The sequence below is a fragment of the Panthera uncia genome, chromosome X, assembly GCF_023721935.1.
Source record: "Panthera uncia isolate 11264 chromosome X, Puncia_PCG_1.0, whole genome shotgun sequence".
Lineage (NCBI taxonomy): Eukaryota > Metazoa > Chordata > Mammalia > Carnivora > Felidae > Panthera > Panthera uncia.
In genome coordinates, this window is record NC_064817.1 from 117774173 (window position 1) to 117785462 (window position 11290).

At 51.6% G+C, this 11290-nt stretch overlaps 1 protein-coding gene across 1 annotated transcript; it reads right to left on the bottom strand.

Annotated features, from left to right (window-relative positions):
* Positions 1-8176: 8176 nt before the first annotated feature.
* LOC125931419 (heat shock transcription factor, X-linked-like) lies at positions 8177-10493 on the bottom strand. The gene is given in 4 exon segments (XM_049643304.1): positions 8177-8332; positions 8424-8765; positions 9845-9956; positions 9958-10493. Coding segments are annotated over 4 exon segments (1146 nt in total).
* Positions 10494-11290: the final 797 nt, after the last annotated feature.

The window sequence follows — 11290 nt, forward strand, 5'->3', positions numbered from 1 at the left end:
TTTTTTACCATGTCCCTACTTTCTGGCACTACAAGATGCCCAGGCTCGTTGTTAAATGATAAGATATTGATCTCTGTATCTATGTCTCTGTGTCTCTGTGCCTCTCCTTTTCTCCCTCTGTATTTCTATTATACAGGTTTCTGTCCCTGTTCCTGGCACAGGGCTCCTAAACCCACTATAAATAGGGGTGCTAGGAGGATCTTTTGTTCTAATGTGTAGTCTTTGGCTCCCGGTTTGATGTAGGGCTCCTCAAACCCTCGTCAATTCTCCAACGATAAGAGCACTAGGAGCATCTTGTCTTCTAATGACGTGACCCTACGTGGGCTCCTGGATGGCTCCTGGGTGGCTCCTAGACCGCTCACCAGAAAGACCAAGCCATGATTAGAAACTTGGAGTGTTCAGCTCTGTTCCCCCATTCTCCAGATTGGTGAGAGGGGCCAGACATGGAATTAATAATCAATCATGCCAACGTGAGGAAGCGTCCATAAAATCCCAATAGTGTTAGGATTTTAGGAGCTTCTATGTGGGTGAATACACCCCCATCCCGGGAGGGTGGTGCACCCCAAGTCCATGGAGGCAGATGATCCTGTGCTCAGGACCCTCCCAGACTTCCCTTGATGTGTCTCTTCATGTGGCTGTTCCTGCCCCTTAATAAAGTAGCAATCACAAGTGGTTCCCTGAGTTCTGTGAGCTGCTCTAGCAAATAGTCGAATCCATGGTGGGTCAAGGGAACCTCCAATTTGTAGCCCACTCAGACGGAAGCTGTGGGTAACCTGGGGATCTACTATGTATGATTGGCGTCTAAAGTGGGAGGCAGTCTTTTGGGACCGAGCCCTTCTGCTGAGGGATCTGGCGTTGTCTCCAGGCAGAGAGTGTCAGTGGTGAGTCAATAATTGAATCAGAAAACCCAGCTGGTGTTACATAGAATTGGTTGCTGTGGGGGAAAAGCCCACAGAATGTTAGAAGTGTTGTGAGTATGGTAGCAGTGTGGGAGGAAAAGGCAAAAAGGAGGAAGAGTTACATTTTGTTAGTCACTTAATGCTGCATACTGCCTGCCCCAATCCTGGAATCATCCGTACATCTAAGGAGCCCTGCTTCCGTTCCTTGACAAATGGTTTTAGGAAACAAGATGTGCGTGTTAGGTGTGCTCATTGCTACCGAGGTGTTGTTAGTTATAGGCCCTCTCTGCTGACAGAGCAAGGACACATATACAGAGGTACTCACCCCTGCGTGTATCTATGAACAGTTTTTGTGTAACCTTCTGTTTCTATGTGAAGCTAAACATGACCTCATGCTGATGACTCCAACTGTAATCTACTATCCCCTGGATCTTCTAGCCTCCCATTATTTATAAGTCAACACCCCTCTCAACAGTGAGAAACCTGGCTCCCACTGTTGGCCATCCACTTACATAGTTGTTCAGTTTCAGGTATGCTTGCGTAGCAGCATCAGAATTGTTAACCTGTATGTGCCGTCTTGGGAAATAGTTGCATGAGCTAGAAAACAGTGGTTATCTCATTCTCCGTGTCTTAAGTCTCACAGACTCACTTGCTTCCCTAGTTACTTAGGTAAGAACCTTCTCCCAACCCCCTCCAGTGAAGTTATTTCGTATATTTGTGATATGTTTGCCAGAGTTGGATTTCTGAGACAGGCTGCATTCCTTCCTGGGATTCCACTGACCTCCTATGTGATTTTGTGCATGTGTGTAATGGGCATAAACGAAGGTACACTCTTGTGCTGCAAAGGTCAATGGGCTTTGACAAGTGCGTAATACCATATAGCCACCATTACAGTATTATACACAGTGGCCTCACTGTTCCAAAATATCCCCCGTCTCTACCTATTCATTTAGGCCTTCTTCCCTTCTCCCAAACCAGTGGCGATCGCTGAACTTTTAAAATAATTCTCTAATTTTGACTTTTCCAGATGCCAGAAACCTGGAATCATACAGTACACAGCCTTTAAGAATGATTTTTAGGAATTTGAGTCTTCTCTGTTTCTCTCGGTAAGTCTAGCTAAAAGTCCGTCACTTCCATATCTTTTCAAAGAACAGACTTTTCTTTGCATCTATTTCCTCTTTCGTTTTTTTGTTTCTTTTAAATGTTTTATTTGTAAGTAACCACTACACCCAGCATGGGGCTCGAACCCCAAACCCCAAGATCAAACCTCCACCAACTGAGCCAGCCAGGTGCCCCTGTTGTTTCAACATTCTCTATTTCATCTACTTCCACACTAATCTCTCTTATGTCCTTCCTTGTGCTTACTCTGGGTGTGCTTTGCACTTTTTTTTAGTGTTTAGTTGTTTTTGTGCTGTGCTGTGCTGACAGCAGAGAGCCCAATGTGGGGCTCACACCCATGAACTGAGCCGAAGTCAGTTGGACACTCAACTGACTGAGCCAGCCAGGCACCCCAGGTGTGCTTTGCTCTTTAGTTTGCCAGTGTTGATGGTTAGGCTTTTTGTTTTGTATAAAGTGGGTGTTTACAGCTCTAAATTTCTGAGGACTGCTTTCACCCCATCTCCTAAGCTTTGGCATGGTTGCTGTAGATTTTGTTCACTTCAAAGCATTTTCTAGTTTCCCTTTGATTCTGGTGTGACCCATTGGTTATTGTCACGGACTGAATTGCAGTGCCCCACAAATTCATATGTTGCAACCATACCCCCAGAACCTCAGAATGTGACTGTTGCTGGAGATAGGGCCTTTCAAGTGGTGTCTGAGTTAAAAGGTAGCCAGGTAAAATGAGCTCTAATATGATATTGCTGGTGTCCTCAGGAGAAGGGTAGATTAAGACATATAAAAGGAGACACTAGGGGTGGGGTGCATGCATGCAGGGCGACCATGTGGAGAGGCAGCAAGAGGGCGGCCACCTGCAAGCCAAGGAGAAAGGCTTCCAGAAGAACTCAACCCTGCCAGCACCTTGATGTCGGACTCAAGTCTTGAGAACTTGGAGGGAATAAATATCTTTTGTTCAAGCCAGGCAGTCTGGTCTTTTGTTCTGGCAGCCGTGGCAGACGAACGCGGTTATTTGGGAACGCGCTGCTTGATTTCCATGTATTTGTAAATTTCCCACATTTCCTTCTGTTACTGATGTGTGCTTTCACTCCATTGTGACCTGAGAACGTACCTCGTACGGTGGGCAGTTTCTGGAGGGATGTCTCGTAGTCGGGCATGTGGATTTTTCCTGGGGAAAGTGCCCTTGAGAAGCGCATTTATCCTGTTGCTCGGGGGGAGTCGTCCACAGGTGTGGTTAGATCCAGTTGTTCCACAGTGCTGTTCGAGTCTTTGATTCCCTTACTGTGTCTCCATCTAGTCCTTCTCTCCTTTACTGAAAGCGGGGTGTGTTCTCCAGCTAGGGCTGCTTAACAAAATGCCACTCACCGGGCAGTTTACACAGCACGCATTTATTTTCTCGCAGTTCTGGAGGCTAGAAAAGTACAAGCCAAGTGTTGGAAAATTTGGTTTCTGGTCAGGGAAAACATCTCTTCCTGGCTTGTAGAAGGTGGTCGTCTCACTGTGTCCTTCACATGGCCTCCTTTCTGTTCACGGGGAGAGAGAGATCTCTGCTGTGTCTTCCTCTTCTCACAAGGACACTGGTACCATCAGCCTTGGGGCTTATGACCCCGATGGCCTCATTCACCCTTAGTTACCTTCCTAACGGCCCTCTCTCCAGATCCAGTCACGTCAGGGGTTAGGGCTGCAGCATATGAATCTGGTAGAGGACATGTAGTTCAGTCCATCACACGGGGTAGCAAAGTGTCCAACTTGTATGGGAGAAGTGTGTGTTTCTTCCTTCAGTTCCGTTTGTGTTTGCATTGTTCACTTTGGGGCTCTGTCGTTAGCTTTCTCAGGAGATCTCCCCGACCTGCACTAGCGGTTGGATTGTCACCAGCAGGGGTGGGAGATGCGACCAGGGGAGACTCAGGGTTCCTCTGGCTCGTGGTGGTCATGGCTTCCCTTGTACCCAGGCTCAGCTCTCCTCCCACCCCCACCCCAGCAGTGTTTATGAATGGGCCCTCGCTGTTACCCTGCCCCTGGGAGACTCAAGGAGTCCTGCCCAGGTCTTCCCTTCCCCACTGTGCACTCCGGAGGCAGCATGTGGTTCGCTCTCAGTGTGCCCTCTCCTCCAGTGCTCTTGAAACATCCCCTGTGCAGTGATTCCACTGCTCAGTGTCCTCACGGAGCAGGCAGGCTCAGGACTGTCCAGCTCAGCTGGGACCCAGCACCTTTCTAGAACACATGCCATTGAACAGTGAGAGTTCGGACAGTTGAGGCTGTGTAGACATTGTGCTGGGTGCTCAGGGTCACCGTCCCTTCTTGTATGAGAACCGTAGCCACCAAGGAAGTGTGACAGCACCTGACAGAAAGTCCTGGCATCCTGGGCGACCATCGGGGCAACATGTAGACCTGTCTCGTCAGGTGGTTGTTGAGGGGGACCCTGAACCATCATCGCCCCAAACAAACTGAGCATCTGTTGTGAGTGAGGGTCCCATGCCAAGGAGCGAGCGTGTGGCAGACCGTCACTCCTACTTAAGACAGCAAGAAGTTGTGCAAACAGTTCAGAAAAGTGCCTGCACAGCCTCGGTGGGCTCTCCCACGTGTCGCTTCATAACGTACTCCGTGTTCCCGTCCCTGGTGTGTGACAAGGTGGTCAGTAAGATGGGTGTAAGACCAGGTTCACATCGGCCTGAGTCAGCAAAAATATGCCAGCAAGGCCTGTGCCTTGAGTGCTGCGAGGGGCCCGTGACTCTGATGCTGCACTTGGGAAGAAGAAAGGGTGAGTCCTCTGAGTGCATCCTTCCCTAATGGTCTGAGAGACTATTTTCCTGGCCCCTCTTGTACATAATGACCTGAGGTGGCCTCAGGTGTAGAGGAGGGATACAAGAACACGTGAGCAGCCCAGTTCCAAGTCCCCATTCGTCCCGCTCTCTGCCTGACATGGTTTTACTGCAAATTCGGCTCTTAAACTGAGCTGAAGCACCGAGAACGTCAGTTTAAGAACTTGAGAAATTTAGCTAAGAACAAAGAAACCCATGTTTCCCTGCTACCTGCACCTTAGCTGTTTCCTGAGAGCTGCTGGGTCACTCAGACTTTCAAATACCACCCTCCTGTATTTTTAGGAGCCCCAGTATGTCTCTGAAATGACATTCCTAACAGTGACGTTGATTCTGTCATCATAGTGACAGAACTGTCACCTGAACGGTCATCATGTTCAGCTGACCTTTTCAGTTGGGTTTTATATTTGGGAAGGGGAGGGTGAATTCCTTCTTCCGGATCCTGCCTTGAGGCCTCGTGAGCAGTATCTAGTGGAAGCAGGAGGAAATCGGTTGAGAGGGGAGGGTGTGCGAGTCACCGTCTGGGCCAGGGTCTGTGCACAGTGCCACTGTTGGTATTGGGGGCTGGGTCATCCTGTGTGCGGGGGATGTGCTGGGTGCTGCAGGCTGTTTAGCAGCATGCCTGGTCTCTGCCCTCTGGATGGCAGTAGCATCCCGTGCCTGCCCCACTCCCCAGGTGGGACAACCGAAATGGCTCCAGACCTGGTGGTCACATGTAGCCCAGGAGGGAGACTGCCCTGGTGTGAGGGGTTGTCTTAGATGAGAACCCTCTTCTTGGGGACTTGAGGCTATTTTTTTTTACATGTTTATTTTGAGAGAGAGAGGGTGTGAGCGTGAGTGGGGGAGGGGCAGAGAGAGAGGGAGAGAGAACCCCAAGCAGACTCCACGCTGAGACCTGCTCTTTTGGAGACCTACACAGGACTCAATCTCCTGACCTTGAGATCATAACCTGAGCTGAAATCAAGGGTCGGACACTCAACCGACTCAGCCACCCAGGCATCCCTATTTGGTGATTTCAAAGGCTTGGCTGGGGAACAAGTTCTCAACTCTTGGTGCCCCTCTAAGAAAGCTGTCTTGGGGTGGATGCTTTATATTCTGTTACATAACCATGTGACACCTGATATCCATCTTTAGGGCAATGGCCCAAAGCACCCGGTCAGCCTCTGAGGCACTGGTGTGTCCCTGTTTCATATGGCGACTCTCGTGATGAGTGTGAACCACAATCATCCCCGAGCCCTAAAGGATACCCAGCCAGAAAATGGTGTGCATTCTTCCACAGAACATGCAGCCCAGCACCGACAATGACAGTGCTTCTTTTTCCTGGGATTGGCCATTCAGTGGGTGAAAGGCTCTGACTCTTCCACTGTCCCTCCCGTCACCGTTTGGCACCTTCCCCTAAGAAGGGACCGAGAGAAATGGAGCCTAGAGGAGATGTTGGGGGCTCACTGAAGAACAGAGCTGACCCCAGCCCAGGCCGAAGGAGGCTTGGGCAATGCTTTGTGGGGAGTGAGTCCATGCTCACCCAAGTCGCCTGGCTCTACACCGCATCTCACATACTTTGGAGCACCCTTCATGCAGCCCTCCCTATGCAACCCTTGCTGGTTGAATCGCATTTTCACTTTCCTAGACACACTCACCTCTGATGGTGTCCTGGGAAGGAAAGTAAAATTCAGTCTTCTGGGCCAGCGTGGTCTCTCCTCTGGACCCCCAAGCACGAGTTCTTTCTAAGACTATCTGGCCATCCCGGCCCAGCCCATAGAAAACTTTCTTGCTCAGTTCACCCTTGGGTGAGCTCGGACCGCTGCCCACTGCCCAGCCCAGGAGGGCTGGAGGCCAGCCACTTTCCATCCGCAGAGGGAAGGGTCAACATGTAGACATGACTGAGTGGTGTGAAGAAAGTGTGGGATTGGTCTGCTAATGACATCATGCTGTCTAGATTTTGTAAATATGACCATACCCTTTTTGAAAAGCAGACACTGCAAAATTATAGTTCTGCACGTCCGCCCCTTTCTGGATAGATTGACATGTCAGCAAGTTTCACATGGGTTTAAGTTTACAGGAAAGTGGTTTTCAAAACAGCGTGGAATTTAGGATCAAGAGGCATACGGAAGTCCAAAATAAAGATGAAAAAACCATCCCTTTTAAGAGCTAAGGAGTTCACAGGCTACTGAATCTTAGAAAGGGCACGAGAACCCATTTGGCAGCATCAGTTTATAAGGGAGCAGGTGGGGACAGGACAGATGCGCTGCAGTCAGATTAGTGCTAAACTTGGGATGACAGGGGCTGCATCATCCACTGCCATGTGTCCATCCTTTATGGGCTCTTCCTCCTCAGGGGGACTCTCACCTGCTGTCCGGTGGAAAATAAAGGAGAGGGGTTGGTGTCTTTGGGTTCTGGCTGATGGCTGCTTGTGCAGACGTTCCCCCTCCACCTGACTTTGGAGCCTGTCTGGTGTCTATGCCCAATTATTGCCATGGTGAGAGCGTGGACGCTTGCTTCCTACGCTCCTTAAGACCAACACTCTTTAAAGCGGTCCTCGAGAAGAGCATGCGTTATTTACAAGCTGGATGGCCCAGCAACCAGAGGTTTCTTCCCACATGGAACCATGATGCCTTGAAATATTTAGTTCAAAAGGGAAAGAAAAGAAAAGAAAGAAAAGGAAAAATTCACAAGAAACTGTACCTGCAGTGAAAGCCAAACATAAATCCTGTCTTCCAGGCACCAGGGAGCAGTCTCTCAGACTGGAAAACTGTGGGACTCTGGCAGCGACTGTCCACACCCACATCTGGGTGCTGGAGAACAGTGAGGGCACATTTTAGCCCTCTTATGAGGTGAGACATGATCTCTTCTCGTGTATAAACTGAAGATCCTGCTATCTACGGGCACCAAGAGGACAGGGAAATGTGCCTGGATGGCCAGGAAAACATTGCCACTGTTATCCTTAGGCCACTGATGCTAGGTTTTTGGACCTGTCCAGTGCCTTAAAGAGCCTCTTTAACGAGTGGATGGTGAACATCGGAGGGGCTTAACTGACTATCTACTCGGTGCTGCATTATGCCAGGAGCGGTATTCCACTGAATTCTCTAGCACACAAGCGAAAGAGGGCTACCCCACTGCTAAGAAAGAAACATCACAGGGGCCAGGAGCGCTTGGGTTCAGCAGAAAATGGCTCCTTTTCTGATACATTTTATTGACCTGCCTGTTTTCTGACAAAATGATCACCTGCAGGGGTTGTAGTGTGCGTAGACGGGGTACCCTGGTAGCCATCAGTAGGTGGCAGGTATTCTGGGAAACAACAGCAGTCCAAACCACTGTGGAATGGACCTGGGGGACAAGGAATCACAGTCATGGAGGCGGCAGGTCTGGAAGCCACGACAGGCATCCAGCGATGGCACGAGGGCAGCAGCCCAGCCACGGGGAGGGGCGCAGATGGCACATGTCCCCGGACTGGTCTGGGGGTGCCAGGAGCATGGGAGGCATGGCAGCAAAGCTACCAGCAGCCTGTAGGAATGCACATGGGCAGAAGGCAGGGTGAGACAGACCACGGGGAAGGCCCCAGGCATGGCCATGGCAGCCATGAGAGTGTCAAGACCTGGGTGCCCTCAGGCTGGCCGCTGGTCGGCCGGCCTCCTGCAGCATCCAGATCAAAGTTGGGCCTGGCTGCCATCCTTGGAACGGCTGGAGGGGCGGACTCACTCCTGACTGGGGTAGTAGGACTGTCAAGCTCTTGGCTACTCACCGGCTCCCGCTTGTCCTCATTAGAGGTGGGGAGTTCCTCTGGTTGTTCAGTGGCTGCAGGTGCTGGGGGAATTCCCAGGGCTTCGGGCTTGCTCTCCACCTGCCTTAACCCAGATTTAATGCCCACTCTCCTCTTCATCCTCACGAGGAGGTGAGAGCAGGCTCCCTTAAACAAGGGACTGCTGTAGAACTGTAACTGAGGTGCAAAATCGAAAGAGGAAAAGAAATCCCAAGTCACAACAGAGGTGATCACAACCAGCACCAACATTCTAGGCCCCTGTGTGACCTAAGCCAGTGGTCCAGAGACCTCTTTGGAGGAGATCGCAGTCCCAACAGGAAGCTGTGTGCTAGCTTGCCCATCATCCCCATTCACTGACTTATGACCCGCACGTCACCTGGGACAAGGAATACAAGGGGCCAAGCGGGGTAAGTGTATAAGTCCGACAAAGGGGGACGTGGAGTCTGCAGATGGGGAGAGATCTGGCAGCTCTATGAGCAAGTGTCAGCTGGCAACAGAATCACCCCATTGCTGGGAGTTGCTCTTGGCCCGCAGGGGCCCGCTGAACTTGGCAAGCACACCCATTTGGCCAGTCTTCAGCAGGCTTCAAAAAGTGCTTGGGGGCTGGCACCCCCAGACCAGCCTGGGGACACAGCTCTTTCACCAAAAGGGACCCGTACACCCACCTCAGTTACGGTTTAGAGCTATGGGCATCATGCGTGCACACGTCCCCGGTGACACTTGTCACTTGTCCCCGAGCAGGAGGGCATGAAGATACAGTGTCTCCCAAGTTTTATTAAGATGGGATTGTCAGGCAGCACTCTGTTTAGGGTGCACAGAGCAATGCCTTCACCTACATTTGCTGTGGAGTGATGGCCACAGCGCACTCAGGGCATGCCCATCACCTCACATAGACACCAAACCAAAAGAAAAAATTAAGAAACGGGGAAAGAGAAAAAAGCAGGTGGCAACAAGGAAAAAGTTTTCCCCGTGCGACGAGAACTCTTAGGATCTACTCTCTTAACCACGTGCCAGCATCCCACCCTGCAGCGTGCGCTCTCATCATCACATGCTGGGCCTTTGAAGAAAGCGCTCAGGACACCCCCACCATCCGGAGCACCTTCCCCATTTTTGGTCTCTGCTGCCATTGCCACTGCCCATAGTGGGACACGGGCACCCGATCACCATCGGGGCTGCTGGGATTTCCAGCCCCCTGGACCCCACCACCTGAGTCTGCGGGTTCAGCCCCTGGTGGGGGTGGGGTCACCCACCCTTACTTTGCTCAGCATGGGGTCTCTGGGGAAGAAGCTGGCCAGGCACATGGATGGGAGGACATCCTGAAGAATTTTGTTGAATCCATAGAGGATTCCATCGAGCTGGTGGATGAAACTTCATACAGTCTGTTTCAAACACTTTGTTCAGGCCATGCCTCTCCAAAAACTCCTTCTGGAACAGTTTCTCGTCGATGCCTATGCAAGTCCCATCGTCATCCCACCAAATGGATGCAAACTGATTGCTGTTGACAATGTTCCGCAGCTTCTTGGGGAAGGGCAGGCAGAGGAAATTGCCTGCTCCCAAGGACAGGGCGTCACAGGTGGTGCGTGGCCTTTTGAACAAAGGCTCCTCAGTCAAAGCTTGCGAAGTATTTTCTTCAAGCAGCAGCCTGAAGCCAGGGTGTGGGGAGGGTCTGCTGGGGGAGCATAGCTCTGCAAGCCAATTGCAGGAACCCCTATTTCTGGAGGAAACGGCCCATCCTGAAGCCGGGCCCCTGGCCTGTCGGATGACTTTTCTTGTGGTTAGCCATCCTCGGCGGTGGTGCGTCCTTCCTTCCTGTAAACATGAGAGTGTATCGTGGCCAGCGGCACCCCTTGCTAACAGTGCAGCTTGGGACACCACAAAGGGGCTCGGGTCACTTGGGGGTGACATCACAACACAGCTAGCCGGTAACCTAATAAAAGGCCAGCCATGCAAGTGACCTGTCAGTGTGCCAACATTCTGGTCACACAAGGTAGTTCACCCAGAAAGCCGACACTCATCTACAGGTTTAAAGTAACCATGCCAAACATGGGGGCAAGCCACCAACTGTCTTTGTGTCCTCGATCTCCCAGGACCTGGCTGACCCACACTGATGTGCTGCCCAAAGGTCAGAGCTCATTTTCTGAGGCCGTGGCCTTGAGAGCCCTGCACCAGATGTATACTTTCAAACAGGCAGCAGAAGCCAGGACGGGTGTCCAGGGTCAAGGGAGTGGCCACACGGTCCTTTCAGCATTGTCACAGCCAGGACGGCGAGGTCCTCCACAGAGACCCTCCTAATTCACCCACGCCTGGGTCACCCGAAGGCACATGGAGACTGCTGCTTAGGTGAATGGGTTAGCCAAGGGACCCACCGCCACCTTGCACAATGACGAGGGGGAGGAGGCCTTCTCTTTGCCTCTCCTCAGCCTGCACGTTGCCCCTCTCCACACCCCACCAATGCCTCCCGGGCAGATTCCTGTGCCCGTAGGGACAAGGCACGAGCCACGGACCTCATGCTGGCTTACTTTCCTTGACTGACGTCTGTAGGGACAGCCGGTTTGTGCCCAGGGTTTGAGCTCTGCAATCCTTGTCGGGGGGGGCGGGGCTGGGAGAATCAGTAAGAGGCGGCCGTGCAGAGAAGCCTCTCTCGCACATTCTCCCCACGTACAGGACCACCTACCCTGAAGACCCACCACACACACTCGATT